The 23,379-nt window shown below is 48.9% G+C and overlaps 1 protein-coding gene across 4 annotated transcripts in view; it reads left to right on the top strand.

Annotated features, from left to right (window-relative positions):
* LOC114879162 (GATA-binding factor C-like) overlaps positions 1-22,984 on the top strand; it is a 47,274-nt gene extending 24,290 nt beyond the window's left edge. For 2 of the 4 annotated variants that reach the window (XM_029193802.2, XM_029193805.2), the window contains 4 exons: positions 13,805-13,939; positions 20,885-21,074; positions 21,453-21,655; positions 21,798-22,984. In XM_029193802.2, the coding sequence (XP_029049635.1) occupies positions 13,805-13,939; positions 20,885-21,074; positions 21,453-21,655; positions 21,798-21,824 (555 nt within the window). In that variant the 3' untranslated portion in view covers positions 21,825-22,984. The remainder of the gene's footprint in view (positions 1-13,804; positions 13,940-20,884; positions 21,075-21,452; positions 21,656-21,797) is intronic. The other 2 variants (XM_029193803.2, XM_029193804.2) reach the window with 2 other exon arrangements.
* The last annotated feature ends 395 nt before the right edge of the window (positions 22,985-23,379 follow it).

Genomic DNA, 23,379 nt, shown 5'->3' with positions numbered 1-23,379 from the left:
TACGATCTACACGCTCGCCCGTTCGTCTTTGTAATCGCAAAAATTATCCTCTCTACCACTTTCGTAAAACTTGAAATATTTTCTTCGATCCCGTACCGATTCGGAGGAGAATTTCAAATTTCGAGTGTCGTTATTTACCGGGCCTTCGGTTGCGAGATACACTTACCCCGTTCTCATCGTTAAAACGTCTGCCAGCATCTCGGCGCGAATAAACGGCGCGCAGAATCTAGGTACATACCAGTTGCTCCGGTAAACACGTGTACCGATAAGCACGCGAACCGCGGGACCGATATAAATTACGGCCGATAAAAGGCATTTACGATAAATATTAATCCGAGTAGTGGCTCATTAAGACAGGCCAATCTGTTTCACCGCTGGCTGCCTTTTATTTCGCCGTTAAGAGGAATAAATTCACGCCGCTGTCCGCTTGCCTTTCCAAACGGTTCTCCTTCGAGTTTCCTCGCTGATTCCGCTTTTCGAAAGCGGGCAAAAAACCTGGGTATACGCAAAACGGCAATTCACGGGTCGAAAGGCTGACGGGGATAAATCGACGATCAGGGTAGGGGGGAATCGAAACTTTCTCTTTGGATCTTTGGTTCTGAAATTTTCCGTGACTCGAGGTGGAAAGAGATGATGATTTTTCGATGGAACCGACGAGTTCTTTTTCCGAGATCCATTGGAGCGTGCCCAGGCTTCGACGGAATAATAAACGCCGAGGCAAGTGGGTACGCCGTTACAAAGAGCCTTTCTACCGTGCTTAGACCGTGGCATTATTATTTATTTATAGCGTCATTATGTTGTCTCTATTGTTGTTGCGGCTCGAGCGTATGGTAAATGTTGACCGGGTCTCCTTTCGTCCTCGTGCCTCTCCCTCTCTCTCTCCCTCGGCTCGAGCCACGATCGGGAATACATAATTATCGAACGTTTTTGCCGACGGCAGGAATCAAGGACGATGCACGTGCATTTTTCCTCCCATCGACGATTATAATTGCCCTGGATCGCGGCGCGATTGCCTTCTCCCTCGAAGGAGGGCGAATCGTGGGCGAAGGTTTTTGGAAATCGAAAATGAAAATCCGTGCCTCGATAAAGGGTAACCGAATGGCGCGCGCGGGTCGGAATTTAATATAATTAAGCGAGAGAGCGTGACAAGCTAAGACGGATTGTCACGAGCCGCGTTGGATGACAGCGGTTGAATAATTACACCGACTAATCTCGTGATCGTTGGCCGAACAAATAACAGAGGGCCGCGAGTGTGCTTAATGCGTTCCGAAAGAGGGAAAAAGAAAAACGATCGGGGGTTGATGGATGGTTGACGCGCAGAAACGTACACGACTCTACTCTGTGTTTTTCCGGTTGGAAAAGCCGCGAGAAATCCGCGCGAAAAAGCTTTTTTATCCAGACCATTAGAAATTTTAATCGGATGTAGAACATATTAATGCGAGTTACGCAAGTTCGATTAACATCTTTCCGAGTTTTAATGTAGATCCGATAAATCAGTGTTAAAAAGAAAGAAAAACGTGGCGAATGGTGATTGGGTGAAACTAACCTAATCTTTGGCGATAGGACGAATCTAACCTAATCTATCAGCGATTGAGCAAAGTGTCAGAAAGCGCCATTCAAAATTAAAGAATTGAACGACTAATGCTTTCGATTAAGAAGGAACGTATTAAAGTTGCAATTGCAATGGCTGAGCAATTGCAAACCTAACCTAACCTCTCAACGATCGAACCAATGCCCCAGATAACGTCCGCACGAAATTGAAGAACAAACGACGAATGCCCCCGATTAAGAAGGAACGCGTTAAAGTTGCAATCGCAATGGCGGCGCGACTGCGGTATCAGTGATACCGGTATCAAAGTTGCAAGGCTGGCCACCTTGCCCTAATAAGCCCGAACAGGATATTCAATCCTGTCCCGTCGTCGGCGTGCCGTGTTGTATATTGTCTGACGCGCGTACAGAGCGATTGCACAATTCCTGGCACGCTTATGCACGACAAACTCGCGATATATTTACCTGTACACGGTTTTACGTGTACGCGCGCGCCTTCTAACCACTTGCCCGCGACGCCGGCGTTGAATTACTTCGGTCTACCGAGAATAGTTAGCGTTTTGATCCTTTGGGAGGTGGAAGGATGTCTAAAATCGAACCTAGAGGACCTGGAACAACAACGGACTCTACTGTCACAGTTCGGACTAGGTGATTTCAACGATCAATCGAACAGGGCAAATAGGTGTCTCCGTAGGAGCAACGTTGTAAAACGACTTAAATGCCACACCACGCGGCGTTACACACCTGGACAGCAATCTCGTTCGTCTGTTTGCCTGGCTACGTGTCGCGTTCGCGCACACGAACGAGCACGTGCACAAACAAGGACGCACGTGTACGCCACGAGACGGCCCAAGAGAGACAGAGACCACTGTACATACGTAGATACGTGTACGCGTCGGCGGTGGCGAAGTTTTGTCCAGTGACGTAATTAATGCACTGGCTAGACTGACTTTCTCGTGTCGAGGCCAGTGTAATACCGACGAATTGCGCGTGGCCCTGTTGTTCACCGTTCGGATGCTATTCTATTCACGAACTGTGTCTTGTCCGTGGATTTATTCTCTGGAACTGCCCTTCGGGTACTCGAGAAATTCATTGTTTTTTAATTAGAATTCGATCAGGTATACATGTTACTTTTAGACAGGAGTCGTTTGTTTAAGTAACATCGATGATCGTGTTTCCCAGTGAAAAGGCAGGCAGGGGAGCATTAATATACCGCGATAACGACGCTCGCGAATGAGGCGAAACGATTAACGGTCGATCGAAAGTAATGGCGAGTTCTACTCGACCGTGCGCGGACAAGATCATTTTTCCCTTGCCCCGTTGCGGGCAAAAAACGCGTCTAATTGGATCGCGGCAATTTGTCACGATCGACGGCCACACGGGAAATCATCGTGTAAACGGCAACGATTTTCAATTACCCTCGCCACGGTGATCTTGTCTTTCGCGTTGATCGCGCTTTGCCGCCAGTTGTTCCGGATCTTGTAATTGCAAGTAACTACATCCCGTAACGGCGATAAGGATTTTCGTGAAGGAACGCGGAGATAGGATTCACCTTTCTCCGTAGACACCCGTTACATCGGATACGCCCGGACGAAAGTACACGGCCGAGTGTGGGTGTGTGTAAGAGGTCCAGCCTTGCCTCGGACGGAGGCTGGGTGTGGCCGTGACTAAAAGTTCACTAGAGCACACTTAACACACTTAACGCGCGGTTTCTCTCCGCGGGATAGACGAACGCTCCCGGCCGATACACAGGTACACGCTTCCTTGCTTCGCCTTTCGTTTATTAACCCTTCACGATGCCTTGGAATTTCAATCGCGTGAAATTGATGTTTGGGAAATTTTTCGAACATCATTCGGGTACCCGAGTACCCGGGAGATACCCGGGACCATGAAAAATACCCGAATACTTTACTTATTTATTGCCCGGGAATAGAGATTATCTGAAAAATTGTAAATACCCGGATCCTCCACTTGCATTATTACCCGAGAATAGAGATTACCCGAAAAATTCTAATACCCGGGTACTCGGGTACCCGAATCCCCGGGGAAAATCCCAGTTCTAGCTGAAACTTAAACTGCTTCTCAAACTGCAGTAAAAAGCATTCTCTCTGAAGCAGAATTCCAACAATCTCATCACTTTGGTCCAAGGTATTCTTCGAAGGGAAACGCGTTTGTCTCATCGTCCTCTACGCGGCTCGTTCACCATCCGAAGAATGGAAATCGCCGTTGAAATTAATAATTGGCTTGGTCGATGAGTTTCAAGCGTGTTCAGAGTTGCTTTCAGCCCGAGGGGAAAATTAATATCGCGTTCATTTGCATCTCGACCGTCATTTGCATATCGAGCACACGCGACCACCGATTCCCTGTCGATCTTCTCTCCTCTCTCGTTGCCCGTAGAATCGCTGAAACTCCATTTTTCATCGGACCAACCAGCTGTATGTGTGCTTCGAACTTGATCGATCAAACTTGTAAAGGATTTCGATGGTATTAGCCTTGCTAAAGAGCAGCATTACGATAATTATATCCAGAAGAACGTTAAGCAAGTCGATTAATACTCTCGAATGTCCAGAGAAAAGCTTGTATCGAACGAGTATTTAAAACGACTTTTTAAGACTATCGGCTATACATCAATTAGCTGGAATATCAATAAAGAACATCGAATACTCGAGACAGTTACGAGCCACATAATCGAGCAACATTTCACTTGCAAATGTCCGCGGATCTATTAATATATGAGAAGAAAAAAGAAACAAGGAAATTAGAAGCATAGAATATTTCTCACGATCGCTGGTCTCATTCGCGCGTTACAGATATCGTCGTTTAGACGATCCGCCTCGTCCCGTCGTTCGATCCACGATTTATCCGCTCCGGACGCGGCTCGTTAATTGCAAAATTACAGAAATCAGTTAAGTCAATGGTTTCGCGTAACTGGCTGTTCGAAACTGCGAACGACAACGACGACGACGACGACGAGGATGTTGATGATGATGCCATTAAAGTGGCATCGACGGGTGTAACCGTGGTGGCGGCGCGCCGCGAGGACCACACACTCGTGTCGTCTACACGTGTCTACGAGCGAGAACCGACTGTATGGTAATCGTGGCCAGCCTGGCAGCCGTCCTCTCCTATCGTATATTATCTAACTGCAGATTACGGGTCGGCGGAATCGCAATTATCCCGAGCCGCCTATATAATTTCATGCGTTTCAATGAGCCGCGATTTTACCGATCATTAGCGCGCTGACTGGCGTGCGCGAACGCTCAGCTCGTTTCCCCAGGTAAGAGTCTCGAGCCGATCGCTGACGAATTCGATCCGTATCCACGAGTGTCGCTTATGACTAAAATATCACCCACATGCGGAGAATGCGTGATCTCGGATTCTCAAACGAGACGATGGTAGGACGTTGACGTTTGCATCGATCGAATTCTAAGGCGACTGGGAGAAATAAAAAGAATCGTTGGAATAGCTAGAAATAGAGAACGTACGAGGGTTAAAGGCTTTCCCCGTGGCCCCGGTCTATTTGTTTGCAATTCAAAGAGAATTTCAAGCGGGGACAGTGATCCGTGAATTTCACTTTGTAATCACCGGTGCAGTCACTTCACAATTCGTTCGATCTCAATATTCTAATTTCGCCGCCGGTGAAACGGCTAGCTATCTATTCAAATAGCTCGCCCCATCGTGTCGGTTGTTCGGAAGAGGTTGAATTTTAAAAAAACCCGCGTGTAGTGGGCGGTGCTGGGTAGAGGTTAACAGTATTCGCAACCTTGGATTCAACGTCTCGGAAATTTTTCCATCGTTCCCTGTTTCCTCTTCCCAAGGGTGTTTCCGAAGGGTTTACGTATTGGAGAGAAAGAAAGCTTTCCCTGGAATATCGGTTGGAATTTAGTTGCGCAAGCTCCACCTGCTCCTCGCTGGAAAAGATCAAGGTGGAAGGAAGGTGGACTGGGAATACGTGGAAATCCGCGTCGAACCAAGTTCGCTGTTGAAAGATCGAGCCGTCGGAGATTTATGTCGTGTCGCGAGCGTTTACTTGTAACGCCTTGAATTATAGATAGCTATCCTTGTGGAAAGCGAAAGATTTTCCCTCTCGTATCTATTCTTTCAACGAGAATAAAAATAATAGACGTATCCGCTTTGTGGAATAGTTGGGGGGGGGGGCGATGTTTCTCATTTTTAGGGGCGGGCGGGTACCCGGGTTTAATGGAGATTAAGTTGGATTGAGTCGGGTAATATTCGCATCCCAAAATTACAAATTTATATCCTGGAGAAATTTTCCAGATCTCGTTCCCACCCCCCCTCACCTCTATTAATTTCTAAAGAATCGTTAAGGAAGTACAAAGATTCGAGCAATTTGCGAGGTTATTTGTAGCGATGTGTAGGGCGCAGCAATTGCCGAAAGAACGAGAAGCCGAGGAAGGTGGAAGAGGAGAAAGCATAGGTGGCTCCCATGCGTTTGCGAGCAGCCCCTGTCGGGCAGAGCCATAAATCGAGCGTTCGAGAGGTGAATCGCGAGCACGGGAACGGGCACGCACACGTGAAACGCGTGCTTTATGCATTGTACGCGCGTAGAAGGGGTGGCCCGCCATAATTCACCCTTTCCTTGGCCCCCCTGTTTCTTTTTCAGCATTTACATCGGGAACGCTGCTACCAAGAACCTCCTACTCTTCCAGCTACGTTATCCCGCTATTTCTTGTTCCTTCGAAATAGAAAAACGGTGCTGCTAATTTTTCATACTCCTTCCCGTATAAATGCAGCTCGTGTTCTCGCGTTGACACCCTTAAAGAACCTTTCACCTCGTAATTCACTGCCCACGCTGTTTCATTCGCGGAGAGAAAGCCTTCGGAACTTTAAACGCGGTTTTGAGAAATCGGGGATCCGATTAATAAGCAATCTTTCTTTAATTTTTCCTTCGAAACAGGCCGAAACAATTTGCTGATTCCCGAGTGAAAATTAATATCGAGTTTAGTATGCGACCTTAATGCCTGTCCCATATACACGCGCATGCAACGAGATGCATTTGAACGCATCCTGGTGTAACTACACCATTGTGGCAATCCGCTCGATCGTGCCAGCCGTTTCCTGCTGGCGTAATAATTAACGAACCTGGCCAGCTTTATGTTTGTTTAGGCAGCTGAACGAGCTTCGCGCGAACTCTCGCCGTCTCGGGAAAACTATAATGAATCTCGTGTCACCTCGTTGACTGCATAAACAGCTGACCTTAATTGCGCTCCGACTGGCCGCGCCACTACGCTCCTACGACGTCCTTTCGTTACGCTACCTAGAACCCTTGGAATTTGGAATCGTTTGAAATTCCAGGGAAGTTTTCGAACTTCCAGTAGAATTTGAAAGAAATTTCAAGTGGATTCCTCAAGTCGAGACACATTGTTATTAACCCATTGTCTAGCAAATGGAAGATACAGTAATTTAAACGTCCTTCGATCCGTGAGACTCGTTTTCAACTATCGTACCGTAAATCATAAGTCGCGCCATAAACCTCGCTCTCCCCGGTTCTCTCTGTTCGCGACCAAATAACAGGGGCACGATTTACAGTGCAATTTACAGGGCAAGGAAAGTGTTCGTGTAAATACGCCACTTTATTTCGCGCTGCTTTCATCTCGCTGCCGCAGGAATTTCAGCAACGCCTTTCCTTTGTTACCGGCGTGTGTCGCTATAGGAATTAGGAAGCGTCGGGGATTCGAAATGGATCGCAATTAGCAAGGAGGCGTCTCGTTATCGCTGTGAGAATTCCGTACAACTAATTACCAGGTTGCTTTATTTCGTTGCCTGAGACGCGCGTGTACCGTTACGTAGGCCGTTGCTGCTACGTGGCAATTTCCTTCGTTCCACCCGATCCTCGAAAGCTCGTCGGCCAGGATCGTTTCGGGCAGGGCTCGACGAGTTCTTGACGAAAAATCGAACGCGTAATTGTTAGTTCCGCGTCAAGGTCCGATTAATAATCGGCCGTGAGCCGGGCAGCAGTACTTACACGAGGCGGATACATTCTAGAGCGGTGTAATCAAGCGGTGGCCACCACGCGTAAGCCGGAAACCGGCTCGATGGCTTCTGGGTATCTATTTAACGATGCTACACCGAGGAACCGTTTACAAAAATCCTTGCTACCGTTACCCGCTCGCGTTGGACGCTTCGTGCACGAGGATAATACACTTGTAACCCTGAAATCGCGTAAGTTGATGGGAATTTAGACGGTGAAAAATCTTCGCTATTCTAAGCCGGGGACGAATTCTCACGAGCGGGGGGGGTGTGTTGGAGATATCGTTTAAGCGGAGCCACGGAGCTTTGCGAAAAGGGAAGAAAAAGGTGGCGTGTATCGGTGAAGGAATAAAGAGGAGGGAAAGGAGAAGAGGAGTAAAAAGAGGAAGAAGAAGAAAGAAGGATCCGGTGGCGGAGGTGGTTCGGTGGCGTTGTCCCACGGAACGACCCACCGTTCGACTTCTCCCCGCCTTATATAAACTGGCGATCCGCTACGCTTTGTTGCTTCTTTTGCTCGATTTCGATCGCGCCGGCCCAGAAGAAGCTGCTGAACACGCTGGAACATTGCTCGCAATTTAAATAAATTCACCGTGTCCCCGTGACTCCGTTCGAACGGTTCATACTTTTCCATCTCTCTCTCTCTCTCTCTGCCTCGCCTCAACTCTCGGGGACCAGTCCTGCTGCTTTGTGCAGCTTTTGTTCCAAGAAACCAGCTACCTTAGTCGCTTGTTACCTATGTCCAAGCAAAAAGCTTGTAGAAGTTTTTCGCTAATAAGCTTTCCACTTGGTCGACAGGAACGACATCTTCTAAATAAGGGTGTGGGATGCTGAAATTTTCGGGTAATACCCGGGTAGTACTCGGGTAGGACTCGGGTAGTACTCGGGTCGGGCGACACCTCGAAAGTTTACCCGCACTCCCAACTCCTAAGATACCCGCGTCAATGTTATGTCACTATTCGCGTTGGAAAGTGACGCGAAGATTTTCCTATTTTCCGCTCGGTCCGCGTCGACGTAAACGCTGACGCGCGCGATGATTCAGAGAAATCGCGATGACGGATCGAGGTGGTAACGGTTATTAGAAAGGCAGATAGCCGATCGCGAAGGAATGGCGTGGCACGGTGAAAATCGCGCGATTCCATGAGGATGGAAGATGAGTGAAAGGTTGCCTTAGCCTACCAAGGTCTGTTCAATGTCTCATCTCGTCGGTTATCGTCTAGAATAGCAACGAACCGTAGAAAACGGCGTGCCCGTTGCCATTAAACGAGCACTAACACTACCCTGTCCTATAAATCCCTCTCTACCTTGTTCATTTATTTTCATAGAAAGTAATTAAGGAATTAATTGAATCCACCACGAGAGAAGGCTTCCCATGAAAATTTCCCACCACCCTGAAACCGAGGAAATCGTTCTTGCTCTATTTTCACCCTCTCTGTACGGTTCATTAGGTGCCTTCGTTATTATTATTCATTTTTTTCTTCCCGATACGTTCTACCGGTTTCGAACAGTAATCAAGAGTTAAGGGGTCGAGTAAATCGATCCATCCATCGGCTGCTGGATAGAAAATTATTCGCCGTTCGTCTCGATTTCAGACTCATCCTTCCGGCTTAATCCGAGCCCCTTTCTTTCCTTTGGATCTGTGACATTGACCCGCGTATTCGTCTCGGAACGATTCGCGTAACTGGGCTGTTTATCATATAGATTGGCTACTCTTTTGAATCGCTGTCTCACCTAACGGTGGTACAATGTTCAGAGAACGCTTCGTAAATCGGGCACGAATTTATCGAGGGATTTACGCGTTGTAAACTTTGACAAGCGGCATTCACTCGCGTCGAGATGCTAACCTCCGGATGGAAGCGTACGGCCACCGCGACCTTACTTTCCACGATTCCTGGAAAAGCTGCGCGTCGTCCTTGAGGTAGGCGGTTGCAGCCAAGGGTTATCACCGTTATCGAGGAATAAACCGAAGGAGCAGGCAAATTGCCGCGATATTAACACCGAGCCAATTACAACGGTGTCGTCCTGCGGCTGCTAGGGTAGTGCTCGACCCATTTATCCATCACCGATTTCTTGCTTTAAATAAAATAATATTGAAAATTGTCGTTCGAATGGAATTCGTGGCAGCTGTTGTCAGCCACCCTCGGGGGATCGTTAATCAGAACGCTGACCCGGTCAAGGCAGACCGTTCACAAGAATTCTTTGCACGGACCCTTTCGTCGTTCGTATCCTTCTCTATCAGGACGAGAGGAGAAACAAAAGGGGAGGCGAAGTAAAAGAGAGAGAGAAAGAGAGTGGGTCGAGTGCGCGCTAGTGTTAGGAATGTGGTACCACTGCTTGTCACAGTCACAAGCGCGCACGCTCTGCACCGCACCGCACCGCACCGCATCGGTGCGTTATATTATGCGGCCTGCGGTTGCATATATAAAGCGCAACGCGCGACCGAGTAGTGGCTAGGTAGGCGTACGACAGCCTCGCACGCTCCAACTGTATCGAACTCGTCCCGAATCCGCTTTGCCAGCCCGTACACGCCGCGCGACTGCTCCCCGATGGACGATAATTGCTGCTGGTGAACAGGTTTCCACGGGACACTTCAGGATTTTGGAAATTGTCAACGGGAATATCGGTATCTGGTAAACATATTTGACTCGAAGTTAATTAAGACAGAGAATGATCAGATGGCGACACTAGATCTAGGGATTTTTTATGTAGATAGGTGGTAAGTGGGGTAGACGGGTACCCAGCAGTTAAAGCTTGGGTAAAATTGTAAGGGGCCAGATAAGTACCCGGAATATCGAGCCGGGTCAGACGGGTACCCGAAATTTCAGCGTCGGGTCGGGTCGAGTAAAATTGAACGGGTTCAACTGGGTAGCCCCACTGTCTCGGCTAGCCTTAACACACACACGGGTACTCGCATCCCCCAGTAATTAAGATCCACATACCATTACCATTTCGTTTCTAAATTGCAAGGCTGAAAGAAATTTGGTAGCAAGGATCATCGATGGCCCCTCTGGCATTAAAACAAAATCCTTGCCCGAACGCAAAGAATCGTGTCGTCCTGGGTAAGGGTACCGTGCATCGAATCGATGCCCCACCCATTGTTTTCAAAGGGAATCGTTGTAAATCGGGGGATTACCGAGAACGGAGCGGAGTCGAGATCTCGGGACTTTTCCGGCCGGTTCCGTACTCCACGAGTAAACGATCGTTTTACGAGCGTAGACCCGATAACGATCTCCGTGTATCCTTGACTAAATCGTGACTAGAAGCGAAGGGAGTACGCCGATACAAGCCCGATACAAACATTGTTCTCATCGGGATACAAATTGCTCGTATGCCGATGCGGCTGGTCCGCGATACAGCCCGATAAATATAATCAAACGAGAACCTTCGCGTAATTTTCCATCCACTTTGCTCGAGCAAAGTTTCTAATCACCGTTCTAACGTTCTCCAAATGTTCCAATACGATGATTAAACGAAAAATCATCTATCGCCGCTGAGCCTTCGGTATCGAACCGTTAACGCGATAAGCGGGACGATAACGAGAGGAAAAGGAAGTGGCTCGGTGGTTAGCTACCGATATCGAGCCGAAGCGGGGCACACGCTGCGCAAGATGCGTTCGTCAGGCTATTAAGCGTTATTAATTAGCTCGATTCGGTGATTAATGGCCGGAATGGCAGAGGAGATCGAACGAGGAAATTTATCGAGTACAGTTAGGAGTCGCGATCGTCGACAGCGACACTGCACCTCCTTCCTCTACTCCTATAACTCTATTACAATTTAAATACAAAGAAAAAATAATAAATTAAATTCTGTTTGAATAGCACGGATAGTATAATATAGCAGGATCGTTTTTGATCGGTGGCAGTCGGAGAGTGTTAAGGGATCTTCCGAGAAAGGGATCCATGGATCGTTCGAGTGGTCAACCGGGACAGCCGTGCACGCATTGCTGGGCGATTAGATCGTTGAAATATCCGCGTGGTGGATACCGCTTGGTCGAGCCCGAATTGCTTCTCGATTAAACGGCCGACCGGTGTTCGTATATACAAACTCCCTGCGTTTATCTTTACCCGTTGTTCATAGAAAGCAGCGCTAATTTAACATAATATTTCAATGTTTCTAAACCCGAAGAAATTCATCGATTGGCCGTGTAATCGGTGTTTTCGAGGTGGGGGACAATACTTGGTCCGCTAGGTGGTCGGGAACCGGTTGCCTTCAGAAGGCACAGAACCGTGGACACTGACGGATATGACATTTCTGAAGTTCGTGGCCATCTACGTTCCTCTTCTCCTTCCTTTTATCCCCATCCCCCTCAGCGGTCCTTCTTTTATTTCAATTCGATTTTTCTGCCGGTCTTGTTCCCTTATTATCTCGTTTTGCTCGTCCCTCGAGCCCACGTCACTTTGTCTCTCTTTCTCCGTTCTCCTCTCGACCGTCTCCTCTCCGTGGATTTCATTTTATTTTGCTCCCTGATCTTTCTCTCTCTCTCTCTCTGTCCACGAGGAGATGCGAGTCGCTTCCACCCGTGCTCGGAATCGTGCTTTTATTTCCTGTCGGTCTTCTCGCCCCTTTCCCTCTTTCCGACCGAACCCTCGTCCAGTCGCCTTCGCCAAACCACACGGACAATTTATAATAAAATACATATAAGTATAAAAATAGAGAGTAGAGGAGTGAGGGAAAATTCGGGTACCCGGGTATCAAACCGGGTCGGGTACCCGGGCATCGGGTCGGGTAATAATTTAGTTGGGTCAAAGAATTACTGAATCAGGTTGGATCACGTAGGATCGGGTAATGATCGAGTCGGGTTCGGTAATGACCAGTACCAATAATATTTTCGGGTATCCGTCCTCCCTCCCCTAATAGAGAGACATTCGAAACGTGTAATCGCGTTGGGTTTCTGTTTGTCGCGGATCGATAACGAGGAACGTCGGTGAGAAATTCGTTTCTCCCTCGTTTAATAACCATTAGGGCGAGGAAGCTGGCCGGTCGCGGACGATTTTCAGGCCGCTCCACCCCGTTCGACCCCCGGGCCGCGAAGGTGAAAGGCTGGACGACGAGGGTGTCAAAGATCTAGAGCAGATAGCAGCCTCTATATTGATGAGGTGGCTCTCCGTGTATTGATTCCACGCGAAGGGGTTCCTCGGGGGCACCCGAGAACCCTGAAGACCCCTTTTGCTACGCGCCAGTCCTCGATAAGATCCGTGAGATAAGGCATGATTACATACCGCGTCCAACCACCCTCGTCTTTCTCTTCCTTTTCTCCTCTTTCTTCCCGCGCCCTCTCCTCTCCCTCACCTCCGGCGGCCATGTAAACAGTGAAAAATTCTGCATTCCCTTTGTCCCATCAGTTTCTTTTTTTTTCTTTCTGAATCGGAAGCAGCCAGGCAAAAATTTCGTAACTGCACCGGGAATCGTGTCATTGTGAGCACGACAAAAGGGGGGCGCCCGGTTCGAGAGCACTCTCGAGAAACAGGAAGATACTCGGGGAATACGCAGGGAAGAAAAGAGAAAAACAGTTGCAAGGACACTTTATATTCGTGGACACGCGCTCGAGACGTATTGTGACGTCGGCCACCGACGGAAGACACAAAGGGGGTGCAATTTCGGTCCTGTCGATATTTCGTTTTCGCTCAAACAGCTTTCAATCGCTTTTCCATTAGCCCCCTTGTACACTCGCCGACAATACGCGTCAGCCAGGTATGCTCTCTTTCCAACCCCCTTCCGACCGGGGGTTCGAGTGGTCCACGAATAAAAAGCGAGCTAAATGTAACGTTCGGAATCTTTAAATCGTCGTCGACTGGCAAAGAAAATTTTTAAGGACTCAAGATTAATATTAGGGCGAAGAGGGGGCTCTCGTCGAGCGTGTTTGCTAACCGAGAACGCGGCTACACGAAACAGGTGTAGACCGTTTTCTGAGGTAGAATAGGGGGCTCTCGGTGCACAGGTAAGAACACGGGCTCACGTTTCCAGCGGGATCCCTCGGGAACGGGGATTAAGGGCGGCCGATTTCACGCGATCCCGTCTCGGTTTGTGGCTTCTTGATTCTGGAAGCTGGTCGACCGTAAGGAATTCCTGGACCGCGATCCCGTGTTCGAACACTCGACCCAGATTCTTTTTCTCGTGCTCGATCCTTCTCGGAAACCCAGCAGTGTCCAGTAGCCGAAATGAAATTGGGACACCCGTTATATTTTCCATTAATCTTGTAAATTATCGTAATTGGTACGATCGTTCCGATTACGGGTGTGATATCTGTTTCTTTTCTTTTCCAAAACTGTCGCTGCAGAGTGCGGCGAGACGGGCGGGCACCAGCTGCGCCAACTGCAAAACCGCGACCACCACGCTCTGGCGGAGGAATCAGGCCGGCGAGCCAGTTTGCAACGCGTGCGGCCTCTACTACAAGCTACACAACGTAAGTAATCGATCATTAATAATCGTCCACGTAACCGTCGATCGATCGATCGGCCAGCCTTCGTTTCGTTCCTCGCGGACAAGCCTCCCGAGAGTTTCTCTATTTCTCATTCAAACTAACCCGACTCGAAAGAGATACGCGGAGACGTTCCTGGATACTTCCGTTTCGAGGAGGGACGATCGTGATCGGAGGAAGTAGACCGCTATTGAAAGCAAGGGAGAAAGGAAGGTGGAAGATCGTTTGCGCTAGGCCACCCGATACAATGTTTCTGAAAAGGGAGACACCGACAAAGGAGAGGGCACGGTATTAAACGACGGATACCAGATCCACATAATAAAAGCTCTTGGTCGGTAAATAGCAGAGGCAAAAGGTCGTTTCTTTGGCCACCGTCGAAGCCACCGATCGTCGCAGCAATATCGGATTGCCATTGTCGCTGACGGCCTCTCGAAATCCATTGTCGGCGCTCCAGCATGGAACCGATCTCTCCTCCGTCCTTTTTCATCTCCTTCTCTCGGAGAAATCTAGTTCCAACAAATTTTACCATTGCGCGAGAAATTTATCCGCGTTTCCCGAAGGGAATCACTCGGCGGGGGGGTCAATGAGAGTACTCGAGGATGTGTTGCGCCAACAATTAGGGTGTTCCACGCGTCGCCGGACGTGCGAAGAGCTTTGTCGCTCGGTATCCCCCAGGACACGAGTACGCGACGAGTAGGTGGAGCGTGCTCAACGGCGTGTGACACAGGAAGCGGCGGAAGAGCAGCGACGTAGAGAGGAAATCCTGTCGGTAGACGAGTTTTTCTCAGGAACTCGGTATTTCACGTAGGAACAAGGAGATCGCGCGGCTGCCGGCCTTCCAACGGAGCGCCGCGACGTGCAGTCGAGGCGGAAATCTTCGCCAGACTAGCGGCGCGTGGGCGTCGACCTTAATAGACGAGGAACGCGTTGCGTCTGTTCTTCTGCGGGGAATTCTTGCTTTGTGCTGTGATTTTTTTCCCCTCCAAGAGTCTATTGAAAAGGCGTGGGTCGTTTAGCCTGATTTTTGCGCGAGGGTGTTAACGTGACGAACAATTTGCTAAAAAATCCTCCGATCCGCGATCGCGCGACAAAAATAGTCACTCGCTGAAAAGTTAACCGCGAGTGCGTCTGGCCGTGCTATCTTGATTTCCAGCGTGCGATCTCCCTCTTATGATCTCGATAAGGAGAGTGAAAAGGGGGCAGAGAGGCGGACGAAGTGGACGATTCATTTGCGGCTTGCGCTAATTGGCTCGCGATTTCTCCGTTGAACACTCGTTACGCTTGCTCCCCGTCACAGAAGTCTTTCTGTTTCTCTTTTCCCGTTGTCACGAGGGGACAATGAGGCCCACTGTCCTCTACCTCCTCGCCCCCTCCCCCTGCATCGATGCACGCGCGTCCCTCAATGAGCTCGATCCCCGAGCAAATCGTCCGTCTGAATTTACGCGGCTTTTTTCCCTCCTTCCAGTTTATCTCTACGTTTATCTCATCGCAATGCTCGCCACCGTCGCTTCGCGCAGCTCCTTGCGTTTTATTTCCGATTTTCTTCGTAGATGCGTGCCTCTCTTTCGAGTGGTCCAGATTCGAATTAGGGAGATGGGACGTGGTTAGTTTCATTAGAATCTAATAGGTGGGGTATAGGGTTGTGGGGGTACTCGAGGCTCGAGTAGGGTCGGGTAGGGTCGGGTAGGGTCGAGTAGGAAAAAGTGGAGTCGCGTTGGATAAGGATGGGTGGGGGTTGGGTCGCGTAGCGCCGAGTCGGGTGGGGTTGAATTTTCGGATACCCGCACACCTTTTAATTGATTAATCTCCATCAGCAACGACTTTATTTTCCATGAATTTGATAGAGAACGAAGTGAAACAGGTGATCTATTAAACGAACGACAAGTTGCCGGACTTAATTCGCGTTTTCTCGTGCACGTCGACGTTTATCCGAGTGTGGATCTGTAGGAGAAGGTAAGCAGAGGTAGAGGAGGACCATGGGGGATGGCGCACGGCCAGGAACACCGTGTGCAAGATACCCGCAAGAACACCATGGTGGTTAATGCCGGGCATAAAGGCCGGACCCCAGACACGTTTCCTGGTAATCATTAATTAAGCGTACGGCTCCCTTCCGTCGCCGGGCGTCGTCGAATGCCTAGCGACACGGGGACGCGGTTACTCGCTCCGGGGGGAATAAATTCGGCTACCCTGCTCGCGAGTGCACGCCATCCTATCGTTCCCAGCTTACCCAAACCATTTTACACTTTGTATATTTAATAGCAATCGTTTCGCAAACTTGCCTCCGCGCCTTCCTTCTCGAAATTATAATAATCGCACAACATCCGTCGTTGGTCCGCGACGTGTGTCAGGACGAGGGCGCGGGCGCGTGTGGGTAAGCGGACCGGAGAGGATGGAATAGGCGACTGTCTTCGCTGACGTTAAGCCGACACGTTACAGTCTCGGGCACCGCGTCTGTCCGAATATCTTTTCTTCGTCCCGGGTAAAGCATGCCAGCTCGAAATAGTCGATGACCGAACAATCGGACGATACCGACTCGCTTTAGGATTAGTCGACGCGAACCTCGAACCCCTGGACCGTTCAAGGACCTTTGTCGTCACGGTAGAAAAAAAATGTCTAATACCCGGAGAGAAAACAGCATCGTTGGTAAATTAAAGCGATCACCGAGCAGATGGAAAAGAAAGGAACGCGACGGGCGGACAGAAAAATCGATCAGCTACCAAGTATGTAACCGTGGAACCGAGCAAAGATCAATCATTTCGAGAGCAACGTCTCCGGCAGTTTCTCTTGTACCTGCCACCAGATCGGGTAGCTCGGCTACGAGGCTGTCTCTCGGGTCCGAGATAGATGCCGGACCGGGGAAAGAGAAAGGAGGGCGGAGGCAGGAACAGGGGAGACACAGAACGACAGATCTGGCGTCGTTAAGATAGAGCAGACCGATAGCGTCCATGCTCGAACTCGCGCACGAACACGGGGCCAGGCTAGTTCGAAAATACACGGATTATTCGTGCTCGGAGCTGAGCTACCGGGTGCTCGAAATATGCTAATCGCCGCGTCGCCCGAACTGTCGGGTTCCCGGGGTCACCGTACGAATTCCTCGAACCGAACCGTCGCGATGGGTACCCATCCTCCCGCGTTACCTTTTCAATTTTCGTTCAACCTTCCCCGAGGAATTTCGTTTTATCCACTTTATCGACGTTCGATTGATCCCGTCGTAATCGGAGACGTTGTCCGCGCGAACGATTCGTAGAAGGACTTTGCGTTTCGTGCATCTCGGTACATTGTTAGATTCCAGCCGGAGGCACCTGAAACGTCGACCTTCTAGCGTTACACGGTTCCCCGCATCGCCGGACGATGATCGCGCGGACGTTTCGTGTAAAAATCCGGGACAAAAGGAGGGAAAGGAGGTGTCCGTTGGTTCGTTCGACGCGAAAACGAATAATAGACGCGACCCGTTAAACAAGGTCCGCGCGGCTAGGAAAGCGAGTCGGGGAAGATTTAAATTTAAAATGGAAAAGTATAATGGCGGGAGATGAGAGCGAACGAACTCAGGGAATTTCTAAACAGAGCCCCGCACTGTGTTTTCCGATATGGATCTCGATCGGTGGTCGCCGCTTGGAAAGGCGCACGCGGGCAACGATCGTGCGATAAGGGAAATATAATTTTAGGCACACGGCTTACCGGCAGATGCATCTGCTTCTGCGAGGACGACTGGTAAAGGAAATTACTCGGGCTTCCACAAATGGATTCTACAGTTTCGATGTGGTTCCATCGAGAAAGTTTCAAGAGACTTCTTTTGTATACGGGACGATTAAAGGTGTAAATACGAGGAATACGTCCTCTGGAAATTTGAATAATCCTCGCGAAGGTTCTCACACTTCCTTTTTATTCGGCACGCCGGTCACGTTCGTACAGTTAAACTCGCAGATAAATCACGGTTCGATCCCGCGATGCGTCACGGATTGCGAAAGCGCGCTCACTCGGTTCGTCGAACAGTCGGCATCGGGTGTGTTGCGAGGAAGTTGTAAAATCGTGTTACGAAGAAGAAGAAACGCAAAGGGCCGCTCGCGCCAATTGATATGCCCCTGATGAACCGTTGGACGAGACATTCCCCTGCCTCTGTGCGTACCTCCTCTCGCCCTTCTCCATCCTTTCCACTCCCACACACGCGAATTTATAAATCTACTCGTAGATTAACTCGCCGTACATACGTTTATATCTAGAACATCGGTGTGGATATTGAAATTAACACAATTTCGTTCTAATCGAAGAGTAATGAAAAGTAAAATTTTTCATATTTTTCTAGGGGTGTGCGGGTACCCGGCCTTGACCTGGGTAGGGTCGGGTAATGATCGAGTCGGATCGTATCGGATCGAGTTACCATTGAGTCGGGTCGCGTCGGATCAAATTACCATCGGATCGAATTACTATCGCGTCGAATCGAATTACTGACGAATCGGATCGCTTCGGATCAAATTACCATCGGGTCGGGTCGCGTCGGATCGAGTTACCATCGGGTCGGGTCGCGTCGGATCGAATTACAGTCAGGTCGGGTCGTATTGGATCGAGTTACCATTGAGGCGGGTTGTATCAGATCAAATTACCGTCGGATCGAATTACTATTGAGTTAGGTCGCGACAGATTGCGTTGGATCGTGTCGGGTAGACTCAACTCAACCCGGGTAATCATTTAGTCGGGTCGGGTACCCGAAATTTCTTATACTATAAACTGTAATCATTTTTCATTTCTACTTTTCAATCCTAATAGCGAGACTTAAAATTAGATAAACGAAAAAATGAATCTCTACATGTGAACCGATCAAACAGGTCGAATTCAGGGAATCGTCCGTATCGATTACGATCCGCCTGCAGATCGAGCAAGGAAACTCGAACGAGCGTGGTTTGTCTCCAATCTTTCATTCATTGACCCCACCTGGCTGGTTCGTGTTCTGCGGTCCTTCGATTTCGTATGCAATCGGTGTGCGGTTGCATCGTGTGTGACCACATCAATCTGCATTCGAATCTCCCGGGCAACCCTTCTTCTACCTCTCTCTCACTCATCGGTTAGAGTCCCTTTCTTCCTCTGTTCGTTCGATTCTCTTTTGTTTTTGCACCTCGCACAGTTTCGGACACCAACAGGTCCCTCTGTGGTTCCTATTAAAGCCGCGTTCGTATTGTATTCAAATCGAGCTTTCGCGAGCTCATTAAGCTTCATCCGTCCACTCGTTTGTAAAATACGTACTGTGCCTTTTCGCGCTTCTTCCTATTTTAATCCTTGCCAAAGGAACCACGCGTGGACCACCGTTCTCTACTGCAAAATTTCATTTTTTAACCTACGAGTGGCGTTGAAATTAGAAGGCACAGCACGAGTAACATTAAACTACAAATTGACTTGGTCTTTGGCTTAGGTTCTGGTAGTAGGTGCCACGATGAAAGGAAAGCAGAAGGAAGTTCCAATCGTGCGTGTACGTAGTTGATGCGCGTTTAATAATCCTTTGTTTATTCATGGGGCCGCCTCATTGTCCGTGATTCACGGTGCATCTCCGCGATCCAACCTGAATGTCAAATCACTCTTCAAACTATGTGCCGCGGTTGATCTATCGCCTTGCGCGATCGCAGTTTATCCTTTCCAATCGTCCGATCAATCGATCCAGCCAATTAATTGAACAATTTCATAAACATACAGATTAGTAGAAGAATTTAAATTAGCATCGGGCCGAATGAAAGGAGCGCGCGTACGATGGGTTAAGTACGAAATAAGTAGGTATGCAAGTGTGGTGTGCATCAGCGAGGAGGAGGAGGAAATGCAAGGAGGGGGCGGAGGAGGCGTACGCTTTGTAGTTGCCGCGACGTGACGCAACTGCCAACTTAAGGAAAAGGTTCCTGGTATTGCGGGATGCGCGAACGAGCCTCTGGAGGTGGCGGCCGAGGCATCATCCTCCCTCGTCCTCCTCCCCAGACCCCGGGGGACTCGCGCTCTTCTCTTCCTCTCGACCGCCACCCAAGCCAACGCGTCCAGACGGTCAACGACACTTTTCGGAATTACGCAATTGCTCGAATTTGTCGAATTATGCCCGACCCCTGTTGTGTCGTCGGACCCTTTGTGCGCGAAACTCGCCTTCTCGCCGAATTCCGTTCTTTCTGTCTTCCCTTGTAGGGACAACGAAGTATTTTTATTTTTATTGCAACCCGTTTCAAGTTCAGTTTTCCAATTTTCAATTTTTCATTTAGTTAAGTATGGGAAGAAGCTAGGTTAAACTGGGGTGTAGGGCTCTTAGGAGGGGAAGGAAATTCCTTGAGGTTGAATTTCGTTTAGAAATACTAGACCCCCACCCCAGCGTACTAGATTTTCGGAAGCTATATTAATACTAATCGTACGACGATCGACCACCAGTGAGAATCGCCAGAGCCTCGCGGACACCTGGCGGCCGCCGACCCAACTTAAGGTCTCCAGGGTACCAAACGCGCTTCTCTTCCCCATTAGGCGGCTACGAATATTAGATTGAGAGTTCGCAACGGTGACGCAGCGGCACGAAAATTGCCCTGTCGATTCGTTAAGTGCGGAGAGTCTCGTAGACTACCAGGAATCCGGGGGATTAATTACCGTTCCGTCTGGCAGAGCGGACGAGCATTTTCGACATGGGAGAAAAACCGTGAATCTCCAACTTTTCCTTGTTATTCATTTGCATGCAAATTGGCCAGCCGCGCGAGTCTGTGTAAACCGCTTAATTACCCGTTGAACAGCGATCGTCTAACGCTCGAATCTCCCCTCCTCGTTAACGCAGCTCGATGTTATTAAACAGAGCCTGATTACTCGACGCGCTTGTTCGAACGTCTGCCCGTGAAACGTTTTAATCGTTTATGCCGACTGATCGGAAGCCGCGTTAGGTATATACCGTTCAACTCAACGAATTGTTGGCTACGACTCTTGCAGGTGAACCGGCCGCTCACGATGAAGAAGGAGGGCATTCAGACGAGGAACAGGAAGCTCTCGTCGAAGAGCAAGAAGAAGAAGGCCGGCGGCTGCCTAGGCCTCGGCGGCGTGATGGGCGATATGATCAAGGCCAGTGGTCATCTCGATCTCGATAACAAGCCATTCCACTCGGGCTTCGGTTCACCAATGAGTAAGTTCAATCTCCAACTTTCTCTACCTCTTTCAGACATAGATTCAAAAATCTTTGAACGCTCCATTGAGAGCTGGAAAGAATTCACTTGGAAGGACTGCAGGTCCTATTGATCCTGTTCCACAGCCCCCTTGGGTATTTAATTCTTTCCAGCTGCCCCCAGCGCCTATAGACACTTAGGGTAGATTATTAGGACGGCGGACCATGGAGATAGCCCCAATTAAAATTTTTTCGTATTTCATATCACTTTCATTTTCTAAATTTTATATGGTGCCTTTGAAAATTATTAAGTTGGGGTCATAACTGACCCAGGCTCAAGGGTTAAATAGAGGTTTCTTCGGGAGATACTCAAAAGGAGTGATCCAATTGTTTTTACAGGCACGTCGCAGCATCACCACACGATGCACCCGGCGATGCAGCACTACATGTACCACACGGGCGTCGGCGTGGCCGGAGGTCTTCATCAAGGCTTCGCACCACCGGCGCCGCCCCCGATCCACCCCCACTCGCATTCGCATTCCCATTCCCACCACATGACGAGTCTTCAGGGTCTCCAGTTGGCCGCCACGACGAATGCGATGGTAAGTACCCAATCTGCAAAATCCCTCCAACTATCTTGCAAACTTTTACCGAGGAAATAGTGCACGACTCGGACGTTCTTGCGAAGGGGTCGATACTGTCCACAGAGGGAGACAATGGATTTTTTTTCTTCTGTGATTTCAGACCGGTTGGCGATCGGAGTACACATGAATCGCGAGTGATCAGCAGCTCAGGACGCAGCCCACCACTCTTGTTCTATCGTAAACTTAAAAGAAGTCGAACTCCTCTCTTTCTCTCCTAGCGACAAAGGGAGACGGTTTTCGAGAACAGGGAAGTATACCCTGAGAACACACCATTTCTTTTTTTCTTTCCCTTTTTCCTCTCTTTCTTTCTTACACATATACACATACAGGTCTGCCCTTCTAGTTTCTATTCTCTGTTTCTGTTCTCCTGTTGTTGCGGTCTCGCGTCGCTGTAAATATGTAAAGTTTCATCGTAGGGCCATCGAGCCCAGGCCCCAAGTACAAACGAAGTCAGCTAACTTGTATCGAGTCTTATTATACGCGCCTGTACATATAGATACACTTATACGGTTAAATGCAAGAGTTTATATTATGTGCGTGTACGTGTGAATGTGGGGAGGGTGAGGCACGTCGGTGCGCGCCCTCCGTCCCTGTTTCGACGCGGAGCCTTCGAGGACGATTCTTTCTCACAGGGTGCTTTATCAGCGAATAAATTAGGAACATAATCGGTTGACCGGTTATTCGAAAACAAAGAAAGAAAAGGGTATGAAACCCTCGCGAATCGGAATCGATCTTCGGAGAGCAGTCGCGTTAGTCTTAAATGTGAATCGAGAGACATCGTGCAATTTTCAAAATCTTTTATCAAACCGCGCCGATCTTTTCAGCCTCCCTTCGAGATGGATTCGTTCGTGTTTCCCCCCGTCGCGTTTAACGTAAAGTGAGGCGGGTAGCTCGCGTTTGCGTTGAACGGGACCAGGCGGGGGTGTTTAATTTATTCGAGGGTGGAGGGAGAGAAGACGTCGCGGCGTCGTGTGTCGTACCGGTTAGAGGATAGCCAGCGGACAAGTAAATGTAAAACCACGTAGCGTAAATCCGTAAATTATATCGAGTTTCCGGTGAATCCAGATCGGGTCGATCGTCCTGTCGCGGGAGGAGGTCACGGGTGGAGGGACAGGGGAGAGGCGCGAGCTAAGGAGCAAGCCAGAAATGCAGAACGGAGGAGGATAAAGTGAAAACGAAACGAGATATTCGGCTACGGAGGAAGGCGTTGTAAATTTTGTATCTTCGAGATTGTGTACCGTTATCATTGTAATGATAGTATATAAATATATAAATGAACAAAATCTATATGAATGAATATAAATAAACAGAAATAAATATATATATATACACACACACACACATGGAAATATAAATATTATAAATATTATAAATAAATAGAAACGGCGTGGAGGACGGCTGGCTAAGCGCCGGGTGAGAGGAGTAAAAGTGATTGTGCATAAATTAGCGGTTAATTGCGCATCGTAAGATTTGCATCTAGATAGTCGAGCGATGGTAATTAAAACGATTTATCGCGAGCGAAAAGGTTAATAGCCGTAAATGACGATTATCATTATTATTCTTATTACTATTATCGTCGTCGCCGATCGGCCGATCGCCGATTATTCATTAATCGTTCTAATTAATTAATTAATCGCGGATTGACTCGGCCGCGGTCGTTAACACGAGTCCAGACCACATTG

The sequence above is a fragment of the Osmia bicornis genome, chromosome 16 (assembly GCF_907164935.1).
Source record: "Osmia bicornis bicornis chromosome 16, iOsmBic2.1, whole genome shotgun sequence".
In the NCBI taxonomy this organism is placed as follows: Eukaryota; Metazoa; Arthropoda; class Insecta; order Hymenoptera; family Megachilidae; genus Osmia; species Osmia bicornis.
Note: the sequence above shows the minus strand (reverse complement) of the source record. Positions and strands in the feature narration are given on the sequence as shown.